This window comes from Hippichthys cyanospilos, chromosome 11 (assembly GCF_059441005.1).
Source record: "Hippichthys cyanospilos isolate Australia breed blue-spotted pipefish chromosome 11, RoL_Hcya_1.0, whole genome shotgun sequence".
NCBI classification, from domain to species: Eukaryota; Metazoa; Chordata; class Actinopteri; order Syngnathiformes; family Syngnathidae; genus Hippichthys; species Hippichthys cyanospilos.
In genome coordinates, this window is record NC_142379.1 from 7,521,132 (window position 1) to 7,539,624 (window position 18,493).

The 18,493-nt window shown below is 39.6% G+C and overlaps 1 protein-coding gene across 3 annotated transcripts in view; it reads right to left on the reverse strand.

The window, feature by feature from the left end:
- The window catches only part of usp2a (ubiquitin specific peptidase 2a), a 32,882-nt gene that overhangs the window by 2,231 nt on the left and 12,158 nt on the right, over positions 1-18,493 (reverse strand). For 2 of the 3 annotated variants that reach the window (XM_088427052.1, XM_088427053.1), the window contains 9 exons: positions 17,678-18,479; positions 4,032-4,082; positions 3,141-3,264; positions 2,910-3,021; positions 2,719-2,829; positions 1,414-1,478; positions 1,226-1,329; positions 788-868; positions 615-693 (listed from right to left, as the gene is read on the reverse strand). In XM_088427052.1, coding sequence (XP_088283178.1) covers positions 615-693; positions 788-868; positions 1,226-1,329; positions 1,414-1,478; positions 2,719-2,829; positions 2,910-3,021; positions 3,141-3,264; positions 4,032-4,082; positions 17,678-18,418 — 1,468 coding nt within the window. In that variant the 5' untranslated portion in view covers positions 18,419-18,479. The remainder of the gene's footprint in view (positions 1-614; positions 694-787; positions 869-1,225; positions 1,330-1,413; positions 1,479-2,718; positions 2,830-2,909; positions 3,022-3,140; positions 3,265-4,031; positions 4,083-17,677; positions 18,480-18,493) is intronic. The other variant, XM_088427054.1, reaches the window with a different exon arrangement.

The window sequence follows — 18,493 nt, forward strand, 5'->3', positions numbered from 1 at the left end:
CACCAGCACTGGTTAAATAACACCATATCATACAATGTGAGTAATCTTTATCATTTCTTGCAAATATGAAATGACATGCAGGAAAAACACAGTGTGAAAGCTGAATAATATAAAGAAAATTGAGTGGGAAGTATTTTGTGGAAAAAAATAGACAAAATGACTTTACACTAATATTTTGCTCTTCAACAGATTTGTGACATCCTTGAATGTTAATTTTTATACATAAGAACTGAAAAAACTAAATGATTGTATGAGGTTATGTTTTGATTATTCAAACTTGTTGTGTTCCTTGTTGTGCAGGAATTTTGGCATTTTTAATCATACTTCCGGTGACAAAGCATATGGTGCTATGTGAGTGCCTAGTAGCGCTGGTGAAAAATTGTGGCCCCCACCATCATTTAAGTTGCCCATTCCTGGTTTAGTCAATAGGGAGCTGTTGTTCAAGGTAGGAAAAGAAGCAGTGTCTTACTGGAATGTTCATCCAAGCTTAAACCTTAAAGCACAGAGGTCGTGCTACAGGGGCTACTGGATTAGTTTGATGCTTAAATCTTAAAACTTGACAAGTCTTCTGGATTAACATTGTAAATGAATTGTGCATAAAACAGAAAGGATACGCAGAACTAAGATCTTGGGGAACTTCTGTATTGTGAACTTCTTGGTGCATCTTCTTCTCGCTTTGCATTTGTAGCACGTCTGTAGAAAAAAAAAAACAAGCGATGCAACTAAGTATTGGTGGGAAATCCACGTTCATCAACGTGTAAGATGCTATTTTGTACTGAAAACATACTGGTTTCTCATCTCCGTCGAGGACATCTTCTTTGGTGAAGAGCCGCATGCAGTCCATGAGGCTCACCTCACCATAGCCCTTCTGAGCGCAAACATACACGCATTCACATTAGCACACACACATACAAATACACAAAGAAATTCAGAGAGCAAAATGAATGTTTGTATTAACAAAGTGCATTGAGATCTCAGACTACTTTCAAATTCAAACATTTGTTCGTCTTTCACTTGTCTGAACAACCAAGTTATTAAGTTTACTTTAGCCTTACAGGAGCAAATTGTTTCAGCTTTAGTGTCAAATTAAAATTGATCAAGTAACGCAGATGGAAGCGTGGGAGAATTTTTGTTGCGGTAGATATTCAATGACAAGAGTGTGTGGCAGAAAGGTGGTACAGAATTTAAAAAAAAAAAAAAAAAAGACCTTATAGTGTATCCAAACCTTGGCAATAGGCAGGGACAGATCCCAGAAAGGGTCAAAGACAGTTGAGCAGAAACCACAGTGGCTGCAGGTCAAAGAGCTCTTGAGTTGCCCAACGAACAAGTCTGAAAGACAAAAGTTTTCACACCTCAGCCTCTTACCTATTAGGACATTCCGAATTAAATGATATTGTGTTTAGTTCAACTCACCAACGATTTTACTGTCTTCCCTCTCCAGATATTTACTCCACATCTTCTTCCCTTTCTCCTCATCCCTGATAATGGACATTGCAGTGTATTGTTAAGAGTTGTCCAGTGTACGTCCAACACACCAACAGTTAAATAATTTAGAAGTATTACGGTTATGTAGTCAAGTACAACACTTCCATCACCTATAGTACACAACAGTAATAGAGGCTCTCTCCTTCCTAACTCACAATGGCAGAGCTAAAAGGGGACGGGGGTCCAGTGCCACCCCTGGAATCAGCTTGGATCTCCTAAATGCCACTCGAAACATCTGACATGTCACGGCATCCGTGCGATGCATGTATCTTACATTAAGCCTCTCTGGCACATATATACAGTTAAGTGTTTCATCACCTGACAGATTACTTTTACAAGAAGTAGTTTAAAAAGAATAAACCTGACATCAACAGTGGTCTATTTTCTCTGACATTTGTAACAAATAAAATTAAACAATAAAGTTATAATAATAACAAGTAACAGTCATCAAAATATATATTTTTTACATATTGTTCAAAGGAATTGATATTGACTCTTTGAAATATTATATATTTAGTGTTTACTAAAAATAATTTGCAATCGTTAGCCAGATACAAAAATGTGGCCCCACCACTGCTGAGTAATCTATTCCCCTCTCCCTTCCACTTGTAAGCCATATTGTACTGCTATATGTCTAAAAATGAAACAATATGAACGTTTTGAGACCCCCTATATAGTTTGTTGATGAAAATGCAAATACTGTACCAAATAAAACATGGGAAAACGAAATAAAACTTGTTGATAACAGCACAGGGAAGTTGCACAGATTAACACTGACCCTTCAACAAGCAGTTAGATAACATATAATAATATCCAAAAAGAATTGGGGCATTAATCTGATTCGGGTGTTAATGCAGGCCGAGCAACCGATGTAGACTTAAATTAATGCTCCATGACACATTTTGCATCACGGGTTACAAAACACACAAAATCAAATAAATGTTAACATTACACCTATATACCATTCATCTATATCAAGTAAAAAAAAAAAAGAAAATACAAAAATATGTTCAATGCAACTGCCACTGGGTCTGGTCACATGACGTTTGCAAGGTCAACAGCAGGGGGCAGTACAGAACAAAATGGCAGCCATGAAATTGGCTGTATTTTTCTGCTATATCACAAAATGCAATAATGTGTAGAGCACACAGAACATTAGAATTTTTGATTATAATACTTTTTTTTTAAGAAGTATTTTGCCTAGTTGAGAGACAACAGGCCCACAATACTTACGGCAGGTGATCAAAATCTTCGACAGTGCCTCTCGGCCTGACCGTGACTCTGTTGACCTCGTTATGCAGACCGTCCAGGAGGAAGCGCAGGAACTCTTGAGCATCCTGTTGGCTGGAGAAGACACAAAATAATTCAGCACTTTGACTCTACTCACTTATTACAAGCCTGAGAAAAAAAAAAAAAAAGCTTACTTGTATCCCACAAATCTGGGAGCATATCTCTGTATCTGAGTTTTGAATTCAGACGGACTGACAGCTTCACTGCTGGTTGATGACCACATGGTTTGTATCAGCTTGGCAAACTCTGCCGACATAAAAGCAATAATGAAACACATTCTACGATTTGACTGCAATAGGACATATTGGAATCGAAACCAGAGGTTAAGACTTGGAACAAGTTTATGTTTGTTAAAGCCTTTTTACCTTCCATGAGGGCTGTGTTGGTGCGGCTGTTGTTGTTAAGGTCTCTGCGGTGCGAGTTGTGCAGGCAGTAGTCTCGCAGGCTGTGTGTGTTGCTGAGACACTGCAGGATACTATTCATGAAACACTGCAAAGAAACCAAAAATAAAGTTGATCGATCACACGTTCGGTTGCCAATAACTTCAACTGCACCAATCTGGAAATTTGACTGATCAACAATGGATGATGTTGTTTGGGTAAATGAATTGAATGGGTAAATGATGAATGTCCATAGTCACAAAATTTTATTTAATTTTCCCTTAAAATTAACATGCTAGGTTCTAAATGATTAATAGCTGATAGAACAACAATTTCATACATGTGACTCCAAACTGTTTCGACCTGACATGTTTGTATTATATAGTTTAATATTACTTGTACACAATTTGCTTATTCAATACCTAAAGGGTGATACACTGATCATGTAATTAATGACACAAATCAAGCATCTTTAGCTGAATGATACTAAAGACAAACGCTTTCTCAGAAAAACGTAGCAGTAAGTTGTCCACAGCACACAATGTTGCTGCAGTCACATGCACAAAGACGATATGCACTTTGGCAGGCTCAAACCGGTAAAAGGCAAAGAGAATAAGTGCTCTTTGGTCCAGAGTTCAGAGTGCTCCGATGAGCTAACCTCACACAATGAGCAGCACACAAATCCCATATATTTTAGGAACACTACCAAAGCCTGTTGCTTAGCAGATACTCTTCACGACTCCCCACTCTGGCGTAGGCAGATGTCAACAAACCGATAACGTATCGCATACTAACTGCAATAACAGCACGTCTGTACAACTTCTTCCTTTACCAGATACAGATATCAGATGATTTCTGAGTGGGAGCTGTACTCACTGTGTTTCCCAGGTTCTTCAGTCCCACCAGTCCCTGGGCACTTTTTGAGTTCTGGAAAACAAACACACAATACTTAAGATCAAAAATTGCAATTGATTTTTGAAGTATTTGTTGAAAAAGAAGAACAGGAAAGTTATTGACCTGATATTAGCAAACAGGCTGTTCTACGTTCAAGTTTACCCGAGGTATATTATTGAAGCATTGTAAAGTGACTTTAAGGACACTATTATGTAGAATCTACATGTAACATTACGTAATGTATATGTGAACTCATTGGCCTTGTTGACCCTAAATAGTAATCACTGGCACACTGATGCTAATAGGGATTGATAATGCGTTAGCACAGGCACAATTTGTTGGTGTCTTAAAATGTGTGTGTATAGAAGATAAGAAATTAATAGTAGTTACAGAAGATAACTAATATATAATGAGTAATTGTATCCACTTCAACTCACATTCAACCTTAAAAAAATGATGATTTAGTTTCATTCTGTAAATGGTTTGACTTATAAAAACATAACCACTTGTAATATTTATCTGTTTTAATACACAAGCAAGCATTTTAGACTAGGAGGTGAGACAGGAGCCCTTTTGCTTTGTCTAACAATATGGTCTCAGTATGTGCCCTGTGACTGACTGGGAACCTTTCATTCAAATGTAGTCTGACATTCACTTAAAATGTGCAGCTCTAGCATCCATCTGTCTGTGGTAACAAAAAAAAAAAAAATCTAACAATGATAGTCAAGTGGGTACCACGATTAGAAAAAGAATTATTTTTATCTCCTTTTTGCCCCTCTGGCAGAGTTAAGAAGAAGATAAACAGTAACAACAACTTCGGGAATTTTCTATTCAGTAGCCCCAACACATGCACATTTTCACAGTACACCTGTACAATGAAAATAAAGGCATTCTATTCTGTTATATTCTATTCTAGAGTCAGGGTTTTTCTTTTTTGTAATTGGCTCAGCAGATGTGTTATATTACGTTCTCACGCCTGACAGATTGCTACTTGTAAAATTATACAAAATGCAGCCAACATAATGCTGTTAAACCCCCTTACATAAGTGCACTGATTATATAATTGAATGAATAGAAAAACTAACACATAGTCAAGGGATGGATAAGGAATGTGCCCAGTTAAAAGATGCAGAGCTAGAATATTGTATACATGTAATGATGCTCCACATCCTCAGTATCTTCCAACCATCCATTGATGCCATCAAATTCTGATTTTCAGGACAGACCTCAGGCAAACATGATGCCATTAAATTCTGATTTTCAGGACAGACCTCAGGCAAACAGAGACTGGTTGATGGTCAAAGCTCACAAATGTGACGTTGTAAATAATCCTCTCAAAACAATCGGTCTATTTACATGAAAGTGGATCAGAAGAGCCCACAAGGCAACATAAAACACTGCTATTAAAGACAGTAAAATCAACTAAGCATCATAAACAAAGCAATGATGTTTAGCAGGACCTAGCAGAACTAATGGTGTTCATTTTTCATCATTCAATCCCAATGACATATTTATATGCTTTTACAGATTCCAGGCTTTCAATCCCATTTTTTTCTTAAAACATATACAGTATTCTATTGGGGTCCAAAAATAACTGGCACTGATTGAGTTAATGCTGGTTGCACGCCTGATGGTGGATGGTGGTGCATGGAGCATTTTCACCAACCGATGCTATATTTTTCCACATTTGTGTGACAAGCCGCAATAAAAGCTCCATCATTGCAATCTTCTCTGGACACCTTAAATTGTATTACCTAAGATGCAGTACCCCATCAACACCTGCACACACAACACACACACTCACACACAGTACGTTGTACTGTGCTGAGTGATGCCATGGTCGGATTGTGCCTCCTCTTCTCCTCGCTATTGGCTAATCTTAAGCCTGACTGACGTCACAGCTAGGAAAACAACATCCCAGCTCTGTTTCTGTAGCAACGCTATTCTTATCTACTTTTTTCGTAGGATGCAGCGCTAGAGGACATTTACAGTGAGAGGGATGATTGGATTGAGTGAATGTATGTGTGTGTCTAAGTGTATGTGATTTACAAGATGAATTAAAAACAAAAAACACCTTGAGTCTTCAAAGTCAACGCAACAGAATATGTCTTCTAAACGCAACCTTTAAGGACACCTGTGTGATATTTTATAGTTTAACATATTAGTAATGTACAGTCAGGAATATAGTAGTTTTATAATCTGTTGGGGAGGTGTTGATGGCTGGATAGTTTGAGGTGTATACCAAGTACAGCACGGTGTACCGAAAATAATATAGGTGTTGGTTGAAAGACTTTACTCAGGTAAAAGTAAAAGTGGCAGTTTACATGATGATTAGATGTCAAGTTTATTTGTATAGCCATGAATCACTGCAGTCTCAAAAGACTTCAAAGATGAAAAAGAAGTCATACAAAACATCGTAAATACACACCAGCATCCCCTGAACAAAGTTACCAGAAGGGGAACGGAAAACTCAAAAGTAAATAAGAAACCCTCAGAAGGGACTAGAGGTGGGAGGAGCCCCCTTTCAGGCTCAACAGGTTGCACTAGATGCAGAGTGCTAAAAATAACACATTGTGCCATATTTGGCAGGATGTGTCCAGTGCAAAGATGCCTTGACAACAGGTGAGGGCATCGGGTAAGATCCTCCTCAGAGATGTCACAGTAAAATGGAGTAAAATAATAGAATGAACTTTGAACTTTGTTTAGCTTCACTATGTCTGCTTTGTTGTTCTTCTCGATCTTCCATTGCGTTTTCTTTTCGCTTTTTACTTTCTGGCTCATTGTTACCTGACTGTTACTTGACTTGTCACTGATACTAAAAAAAATGCAGAGTTGATGTTGTATTGGGCCTAAACCTAGCACTTTTAGGGGGCTTTTTTTTTCCATAACGAGATTCTGCAAAAATCTCACAACGAGATTTCGGGTCAAAACAAGACGTGACCTGTGAGATCAAAACAAACATGGTGGATGAAATTGTAAAAGATGTTTGTAAATGGTCAGGTTTTGCTGAATAATAGAATAAATGAATGATGATTAATATTTTGATGGAGAAAAATGACTCTCACACTTCGATTCAACTTCAATTTAGGGGTCTTAGCTTCAATTTAGAATAGATTCTTGATTCAAAATGATTTTTCATGTGATTTGTGTGTCATGCAGCCGCTATGCAGTACAGTAAGTGTATCGATTTGTTTATCATTTCAATATTTTTAAATTGATGTTTAAACAATTTAAATCAGAGTAAATGGGAATCCCTATTCCGATTCTTTTAGAACACCCCTACAAAAAAGTTTGCATCCGGTGGATGCACATTCATCTGAAAAAATGCATCCCTAGCAAAAATTATGCATCGGGGACCCAGGCTAACGGGAGCACTGCTTTGATACATAAGCTGTCATTTGAACAAACTGTCAAGTGGTGACTTAAAAGGTGAAAAATCTCCACCGTTTTCAGTAAACTGATTTAGGCCGCCTGTCAAATCATGTGACATGATGTGACACAAAACAAAATGCAATTACACTTCAATATCCATCTTTTAAGCACCATGGCAAAAAGGATTTGGACATGAATGGAAATGGCTGGTTCACGCTCTGATCCCAGCCAGTAGCATGACCATAATGACAGCTAATTCCGTTATGCAAATGCTGCAGTGATTCTCAGGCGTAAGCAGTTTAAAGCAGCAAAGGGGTGTGTGTGGAAGTGTGTGTGTGTTTTGGGATTAAACTCATGTACACACACATCAGTAACGGCAGGGAACAGTTTTATCATCAACACTGCTAAACATTGAATTACATCCCTATCATGTAATTGCAAATACAAACATGTGCATTATTTTAACATGCTTTTTTTTTTTCCTTACAGGATCCAGACTTCTTTGATCAAGTGAAGATACAAGACTGCCCATAAGGTGTGAAATTGAGTTTTTCTATATGTGATCCGGCAGCCAGTCCACTATCTACGATGCCTCACAGCCAAAGTCAGTTGGGATATACGCCTGTTACCAGCATTTTTTATACTGCTTGGTTCACCCACTGTGAAATGTATTGCATCTTGATTCTGACAGTTTGATGAGTACTTTTTCTTTTTGTTGCCAACATCACCCATTTAAAATTCCTCAGGTGTATTTGACGTCATGTGTAATACACGTTGTATACTCTGTAACTAATGCAGTTTGAAAGGAATGATGCATGGACAGAAAGATAATTGATAAACAGTCACAAGAGAGATCACAAGACCCTCATATGACCTCACATTCCAGCAGTTACATGTGAACAGGCTGATGTATACATACTGTACACTAAAAATGTGGTCCACGAGGAAACCTAGCACAAATGTGTCATTTATAAGTGCCATAAAGCTCCCTGGGCAAAAGCTGAACCACTTGAGGAATACAGCTCATTTTTGCCTAAAAGTATGGGAACCGGAAAGCATTCCAGGAATCTGTTTGATCTTCTTGCTTAAGCGAGAGTTAAGGGACATATGAAATGTCCTTTTGGCAGGTACTCAACTGTGTGGGTATTAATGAGTATAATCCGTCCAATCATTGTGTTCCCTTAATTCAAAGATCGAGATCTGCTGGAGGCTTAATTTGGAGTGGAGGAAACGGATCAGCGCAAAGTCACTCACTACAAGGCGTATTCTCTCACATGATTTCTGTAATCAACCTTTTTCATCAATGAATCATTTTGCTGCATGAATACAAGTTCACGTACCAATATGAAAAATTGAACTAGCAAGCCCAGCACACGTTTTGTGTTTACAACAACTATATTCAAAGGAATCCAGAGAGACAAACGCCAGACAGAAGACCGTTTAAGGGGAAGTCAAACCCCTCAAACGCCTTCACGAAAACATAACATTTTGATTCATATTTTGTATATGGAATATGAATGACGCCAACTCCACCCATTTTTGGGGGGCACCCATTCAGCCACTAGCTGTGGACTGAATATGACATCACAGCTGCTCTGGGCCCAGGTAACAACTAATCAATCATTAATCAATAATGACTCACCTGTTTTTTGAACAGGGGGCTGCTTATGTTGCTAACTTGTTAAGTGTTAAGTCCCCACTCCCATCTCTGTACAAATAATACATTTGGTCACTTTATGTTTGTGTATGCCCATATCCAGTGCACAAATCTTGCGGCTCACAGTCTCACATTTTTACACTATTTGTCGCAAGCAAGTAAAAATAGATTCATGCCTTTCTTAGCCTACTAAGTTTACAATATACAGCAGGAGTACGCACGGCATGGTACTTTAGTACATATACTGATTGTGCAAAAAAAGACTAAGCACATTTTTGCGTAGAAAACGAAAAGCCTTTCTAGGTAGTGTTACAAATTCAGAAGATACTCTTTTGAAGTGAAGTGTATACCTGATAATAATAGATGCCCGGCAAACACTGTATTTACTGTATACAAGGGTACACACTGTACCCTTAATGGAATGCAGCCGCTTGATACATGGCCATGCGTGGTATATACAGTATTACAATGGATTGGAGATTTAAATTATGCATTTCAAACCTGTTTGCATGTAACTGTAATTCAAAGAGGACCTTGAGTCATAATAGAGAATATTCCACTATGAATAAACCCTAATTAAAGATAACCATGTAGTGAACTTCCGACTACAGTAAAGCCTCAGGGGATCATTACTTTCATTATAATTAGTGTTTTAGTTTCAATGTTTTGTGACATAAAATAAATAACTTAATGAAGGGTCCCTTGTAATTAATGTGGGTTGTTGGATTATTGTTCTTATTAAGATGTTGTTTTACATCATCAGTAGGCAAATATATAGGGTTAAATGCAGAGTTATCAATCCGTATCAAACATGGTACAATGTAGTTGTCTCCAAGTGCTGATGTCCCGTGGCGCTCGCCGCACATGTTCAGAATCAAACATACACATACACTGTACACACCCTCAGGTCGTTGCACGCACATGTCTCAGATAGACAACCTCACACACAAACAAACACGCACACACACACATGCCAGAGGGAGGACAGAGCACGTTCCCCTGCCACGCTGGTTGTGGACAAGGGGAGGGAGGAGTGGAGGACATGAAGGGCGGGGGGAGCAGGTGGACACTGACAACAAACCATCAAGCGTGCCAACCAAGCTGAAATCACTGGCTGGCTCCAGAGTCCATGCTAATATGATTTCGCATTACATAACAGAAGCAGGCACATGGCATACTCAATACAACGCTAAGGCTTGGGAATCGCACTTTTTCCCATTTGACAACACCGATGTAAACCTTACTCTCATATTTATCATTCAAGAGCAAACATTTCAAACTGAACCAACAAATGTTTGCTCATTTAAAAGGGATATTTTATTGCAACATAGCATGTGGCTGAATTAGGCCTTCAAAGGAAATGTAAGGCAAAAATATTTCTGACGATGTTTGTGGCCCTATTAGACTGCCTAAACATGAAAATCTAATCAATATTGCAAAATCCACCTGTTTTTATCCATCTGAGGGATCAGCCATGTTGCCACTTGTTGTCGAGTGACAATGGCATCACAGGCTCTTGGCTCAGCAAACACGGCTCGCCTGTTTACAGTTTGGTCATGTGACGCTCACGAGCTGTGGTTGACCGTTATTTGGACCTGAAGAAACTAGGATGCCATTTTCACTCCACAGCGAGCGATGAATAAGAACAGGTGGCTTTTAATGGGTAATTTATATTACATCTATGCAACATTAATCAGAATACAATGTTTAGACTAGTGGGGCACCATAGAACATTTTATACAAAAAAAAAAAAATTCTTCTCCTTTAAAGATTAACCAAACCATTTCAACATCTGTAGCTCAGTTTAACACGTTGCATAAGGGATAAATTACAGTATACAACATAGGCCATTTGTAACTCCCACAAATAGTGCTCACACAATCTCACAGTTCAGGGAAAAATACAGAGCCGTTGGGTACCCAGGTGTCAAAACATTGATGCCTTCTACATTTGATAAGAAAATGTTATCACGTAAACGTGACATGACTCGCCCCCCCTCCCCATATTTTACTTTGTAAATTAGAGTACATAATGTAATGCAATCTTTGCAACAGTACGTTACACCTATATAACAATACAGCAACGAAGGGATGATTCCGTTTTGATGGGTTATCATTCTGTTTATGAGTAGTAAGCATTACTCAGTTTATGGCCAATGCACAGCTATCAAAGGGCCTCGCTGATAAAAAGCAGTATGGTTAGAGCAGTTTTAGTGTAGCCTATAGTGGGGATTAAGTCTGGTTATATAAGCAGTGACCTGCAAGTGCGGGCTTCCTGCTAGCTCCTGGCACAGTGGCGTACAGCGGCTTAAGTGAGCGGCTTACCTCTGCAAATGACTCACTTTAACGTTAACCTGACATCATTTTCCAGAAAATATATTACACATCGGCAATCTTTACAGCGTGACTTTAATGAACAACCACCGCCGTAAAGCATGGAATCAATGAAGATCATACAACACATTTACAGTGTGGAACGGCGTGACTGCTCGTTAACCTACTTGTGACTAGAAAACCAGTCATTGACTAAATGTAAATGTGGCCCCCCAGCAGCAATTCGGAAATGTATATAAAGAAGATCTTTGCCGAAATTGGACGATCGCGTTTCAATCAGCTCCAGTAGTGTGACGTAACAAGAACGTAGCGGGCACCGCGTCTATCTTCCTTACCTTGGCTTGGTTAATGAGGAGCCCAACGAATGCCGAGACGAGAACCGAGCCTGACATGCTGCTTTTTCTCCGCATCTCTTGCTTCAGAAAGGGAAACGCGGATGCCGGCGGCTCCTCGGGAACGGTCACCGTGTATGTCTGCCTCATGCTCGGCATGCTGAGGGGAAGAATGGAGCCGACTGACGGATGCGAGTCGACGGTGTCGGCGATAGTCTACAACGCGCTTCTGCTGGCTAACTGCCGTCTTCTGTTGCTGTGTCGTCACACGCTCTCTTATCATTCATTAAAACTGAAATCGCCTGCGCGAAACTCGTCTTTGCAATACCACTTAGTAAATTTACAACGAGAGAATGAAAAAAAAACGTTATAAATAACCCCTCGCCAAAATCTTGTATGTCAAGACCAGCGTCCACCTCAACCGAGCGCAGTACTATCTATGAATGTGCATCTCATTCGGTTTGACAGCACCCCTTTAACGTCCACTACACAAGCACCGCCCACCACAGACGTCAGCGCCCGCCTCCGGTCAAGCCGTGTACGTCAGCGACATGCTTCCTCCGCACTGATGTAAAGACATCAGCAGGGGGTAATCAGGCTGCGGTCCAAGACCTCAAGGACCTGAATTGATCATGGCAGACGCCCACACCTTAACCAATCGTGAGCAGCGTGAGCTGCAGGAGCGATTTTAGGATCAGAAGTTCAGGGGCGCTAACGGTTTTGTCATGTAATTCAACTGATTTTCAAAGCAGGAGGAAATTGTGTAAACTACATAAATCATCTTACGTTAAAATTGACTTTAAGTGCAGTGTTTTTTTTAATATATATATATATATATATATATATATATATATATATATATATATATATATATATATATATATGTGTGTGTATATACTGGGCCTCAAATGACAAAGCTGTGCCCCCGTGCTGAGCCAGTGACGCTGCAAGCCGGCTGACATCTTCATAATGTGGGTAGCGCAGTCATAAAATTCATTTTTTGCAAAACCCCTACTAGGAAAGAGAGAACATTTAGAACCACCCCACTGGTGACTATGAATAAGATTAGCTATAAAATGTTTATATTTAAAATGGTATCTTTTTTAGCATTACAAAAAAGAAAAAAAATCTAAATCAACAAGTTAGAGGTGAGCTTAGTGCATTGAAGTGCATGAAAAAAAATCAATCAATCCTTATTTGAACCAGAAACGTGTTTGACCAACTAAACTGTTTGACGCTGGAAAAAAAAACAAAAACAAAACAATAAATAGTACTAATGTATACTGATCTGGAGCATTAACACAGGAACATCAATATCAAACATTTTAACCTGAGGAAAAAGGTATTCAACATTGTGCTGATTGCTTTCTAAATACATGAATGTGCAATTACATTTCACACGCCGAAAGCAAAGCCGCATATGGGCAAAACTGACCCGTTGCGTGAACATAAACTTTGAATATGGTTTGGTAAACTATGACCCAGATGAGGGTAAAACCATATTATCCGCAACATCTATAGTGTGACATCATAGCTCCACAGTACATTATGTACAGAGACCATTGGCTGATCATACATACTACCAGAGGTGGGCAACTTACATTTTTTTGCTGGTCATTTTGCTGAACATTCGTCATACACCATCATGCTCAATACAGGGGTTGAGAGTGCAATTTGCAACCATGTCCACTGGATTGCATTATCATGCTTTGTATGACTCTCAAATGGTGGATGTCGGTTCTCATTTATAACTGCCTGCCCTACAACTATTATAGACGGTCATTAACATGCCTTAATTTGATCTGCCACATACACGACAAGTAAAACAACGTATTGCTGAGGTTGAATTTACGAAAAAACGTCTCTAATTAGAGAATTAAATGAATAATTAAAAGAATAAACAAATGAAGGGGTCCATACTTGTTGAGAAAGCCTTCGTTAATGCCCATATAAGACCTTCTGTTTTCTAACCTTTATTTTTAGAATAATTTCTGTGTGCGAGCTGTCCATTGTCAGATGATATGAATTATTACAAACCTTTCCACTGTTCTGTGATTTTGATCGTTTCAAATGCACCAGACGCAATCAGAACAGAAAAAAATGTGTGTGGGAGTTATTTTCTTGTCTTTTTTTGCATTTAACATTTAAAGTTTTTTGGTATGTATATGCACTTTTAGGTTCGAAACGGCAGTAAAATTGAGAATATGAGCATGTTTTTTTCTCACAATATCAATTGTTTTCTAATATAGTAATTACAGTTTAATACATTTTTGGGATGAAAACCACATCTGATGTTATGTCACTAAAAGAGGAAAAACCTGAAATAAAAAAGTTAAATAGATGAAAATCTTGTATTTAAAAAAGATGCATAGGTGGAATACCTAAAGATATACAAGTATGATGATGGCCAAAAATAAAATTTTGTTTTGATCCACTTCCACCACACCATAACATTAAGACACAGGAAATATTGTTGTTGTTCTGACTTAAAATGTGGTGTTTAGCAATGATATTTTCAGACTTATATTCTGAGAAGTGATACCATGTTTACACAAATAATTTGGACATCGTGTTTTGTTTGTGTCGCATGGTTCAATGACAAGCTGGATCTGAACACGTCAAGAAATGTTGGCAATAAGATATCAATAACGGGGGCCGGGCTTTATCCCATAAAATACACTGGTCTACGAGTAAATTGTAAATAACTGGGACTCTAATATGATTTCAAATTCATTTTCCCAAGGGAAGACGTGGTTTCTCAACAGGAATCTCAAGTTCCAACCTATTTGTGGACACAACAAATAGGCATGGGACATGTTCCACGTCGATATGTGGGAGACGAGAATCTGCTCCGCAGGGACTCACTCCACTGTAAGAAAGAAGATACCCTATACCGTATGCAGATGCTGTATTGGAGCCAAAGAGCAGAACAGCCTGTTTACAAAATAGGTCTGAAAGAGTCTCTGCAATTTGATTTTAGAAGCGTGAGACCTCAAGTACTGAGTGACATGAGTGGTATTTTCGGAACTGAATTAGAAAACAAGAGGAAAGCCAGCCATCCTTAAAGGACAGCATGTTGTAACGTGCCTATGGTCAGATGAAAACGCTGACAAACGCTATTAAAACAAGCACGTGTGCGCAAACTAATGTGTGGGAGGGACTCCCAGGACAGAATGAAGTCTTATGTGTAACTTGTCAGGAACAGAATGATGTCTTCAGAACAAATTGTGGGACCTTAATATTAGATGGAAGGAAAATCACATTTCTAAAGCAATCAATCATGAACTACTACTTCACAGCGTCCACTGTGAGTATTATCTCACAGTAAAAAAAAAAAATCAGGAACCACAGACAACTCCCTATAAAGTCAATTGAAGATTGTAAACGCTCTGCATTTTTGACATTAGTGAAGTGCCATTTCAGCAGTGACAATGTAATAATTATGTTTACCAAAAATATAATACCTTCAATATTATACAGCATTGGCTATTTTAATGTGCAATATTTGTACAGAATGTTACTTTGAAAGATACAGATTACACACAAGACACACTCAGGACTCCGCCTATCACTACTTATACTACTTGTGACAATAGTTATATGTGGATTTAGGAGTTTTTAAGTGTAGTCAACTTTCAGCCACTAAATTGCCAGGTGTGCAGGGGTGCATGATAAAGGAAACAACCTTGGTATGCCAGAACACACAACAGTCTGACAATTTTTCAAACAGGCAAAACAAGGCTTTCGTTAGCATGGAAAGCAAGATTCTGCAGTTTTTACACTTGAACGCAGCTGCACCATTAACCAATATAGAGCCCTTGGTATTTAACACATCCACACATTTTCCACAACACTTAACTGCTGAGTCTATCAGTCGATCTCACGTAGAAAATCAATTGAGTGAGAATAAATCAAACTACAAATCCAACAAAGGTAGCGATGAGAAGCGCTGCACAAGTAATTGCCTATATGTGGAAGTGCTAGCCATCCGTCCGTTTTCTATACCGCTTGTTCTCATTAAGCTTGTTTGTGTGCTGGAGCCTATCCCAGCTGACTTTGGATGAAAGCCAGGTACACCATAGACACCAAACATATAGTAGGATCGAAGATTCTACTCTAGTCTTACGCAATTGTTGGGTGTGCATGTAACCTGCAATTAGGTGGAAAAAAGTCCATGAAGTCGGGTAGTAAAGAAATTGGAAGGTTGGAAGAATGGCTACTTGTCAACTGTCTCTATGCGTCAGCCAGGAGATTGGCTGGCTGGAGGCAATGTCGGGTGCCAAGATAACTTAATCAGTTTCTAGAATATTCTTTGAGAGGCTCTCATACTCTCAAGGCATTTACACCAGATAATATTTACTGTAAACAATTTTGGTTCAACCTTTAACATTTCAGAGTACGGTGAAACTTCTAACGCTGAATATTATGCCTCAAGACGTCAACACTTGGATACGGAACCATCATCAATCTTCTGCCTATCCTTTATAAGTTGTATTTTTCCTTTTCATACCAAAATATCAGATGACAAAGAAAAGGTGCGTTTACTAGGCTGTGTCCTGACTGCTGACTACATCCATTAAAAAGGCAATAAATCAGACTCACTGAAAGAAAAAAAAGCAGATCACATGTTACATAGTCAATGAAGCATAAGGAAATGGATAATTATGAAAAAGCTGAAAACAAAGTGGATGAGCTTCAGTCCACTACTTTAACGCAATTTAGTGACCAATACTGCTCAAGGAAAGATTAAAAACACATTACAAATTAAAATACTTGTGGATGCTAACTAGATTATCATTTTTTTTCCTAAAACATACAGATTTAATTTCAAGATTTTCAAACAATTCTGGTGACAGATTTGGCAATTAGTTCTGTGAACTTGGTTTCTATAAGTTGTTTTACTTAAAAAAAAACATTTTCCACGAATACATGGAGTGAATTAATTTGCTCCAAGAAGAATAAGACAAAAATATAATCAACGCAAAGCTCCTCACCCCAACAGACGTGAAATAGTGAGACAGCACGAACAAGTTTGCAGCGCAATACTCACACCAAGTGGCGTTTATTGGTATTGCTCGAATTGTGCTGGGTATCACAGCAGCACCTTGTTGAAATGGAAATGTGTAATTTATCGCAAATTCCATGTACTGCTCCTTTAGTATAGAGCAGTAGGTCTTTTTTTTTTTTTGCTCTGTTTTGGTTCTGTGATTATTTTTACACTTGTAGCTATTCCTTTAGATGGTGAACAAGCAGCGCCCCTCCCTCAAATCACATGTGTGGTCACAGATGATAATGAACTTGAACTGCATTTTTTGTATGCACATTCTTTTTTGTATTGAAGTCCAAATTTGAACACTTTTTGATTTTACATTGGGGATTCCGGTGTACTCTTATTTTTATGAAAATAAAACACTGTGTACTTTATTACTTATTCTTTCTGTTGTCCATTCTCCACCCACATTACCCTTTCTCGCCCACCTCCAAGCATGTGGTCTACAAGCGGTGTAGCTTTGGAAGGAAGTGGGTTATGCGTTTTCTGCCCTCGAGGAAGCGTGGGTCAAAAATAGAAAGTTCAGAGATGACGCCTACAGACCTAGCGCATCGGAGGTGTAGGCTAGTAGCTAATTGCATGGGTCAGAGGAGGTCAGGCATCCACGGTTAAGAGGTCATTTGTCACGATCCATTTACGCTATATAGCCTCAAACTATACACTAGCGGTTAGCATATGATTAGGTTGTTGCTATTCGGATGGCAAGACTTGAGAATGTAATGCTCTGGAGTCTGGTCTCTTTAAGTAGTTCTTTGCCTTCAAATGTAGCTACAGACTATATCGCACAGCTACAAAGCTTTTGGGGCATAACATGCGAACGCATCGGTATTAATGTTGGATCATATCAATTGAGTTTGTGCAGAAAAAAAACTGTGTGGTCTTACCGTGGAGGGGCACAGTCCACTCGTGCTTTGCTCCCATGCTGAAGATTTGTATGATCTGCTGCTGCTACTGAAGCCTTCCTTGGTGGAGCTCATTGAGAGGGCCTGCTGAGTGGTGCTCCGCGGCAGGCCCGAGGAGTTAGTGCCATACGTGCTCGCCACATCACTGGTCCGAGTGCTATAGCTCCTCGTGGCACTGGAAGAGGAGGGGGACGGGCTGGTGGAGGAAGAGGACGAGGCATCGTTGAGGCCCAGAGCAGCCAAGTCTCTAGTTAAGTCACTCTGAGATGATGATTTCCGTCGATTAAGTGACATTCTGGAGGCCACCGGTGAAGAGGAGAGGTAGCTGGACTGCACTGAGGGGGAAGAGTAAGAACTGTACGCAGTGTAGGCTGACCCCCCGTTAAGTCCAGAACCTGCATAGCTCTTGACAGGGGTTCGACTGAGGCTTTCACTGCGGCGGTTGCTGCTACTTCCGAGGATGTCTGTCCGTGGGATGACCCGGCCCCGGTCTGGGTCCAGGGAGGTGCTGTAGTTGCGGCTGCGGCCCGTGGCGCTGCTCAGATAGCTGGAAGAGGAGTAACCTGAGGAAGAGGTGGCGGAGGAGGGGGACTTGTATGAGGACAACCGGTTCCGCTCGCCGTAGGAGCTAAGGCTCGGCGTTAGAGGGGAGCTGTAGGAGCTGAAGTGGCTGGTGTAGGATGGGCCAGCGTAACGCTTGGCAGTGGAGGAGACGTGAGACATGCTGCTGGTGATGCTGGGTTCTTAACCACAGGAAAAGAGGGCCTGCGGAAGACTGCATTGACTGCAGCAAACAGA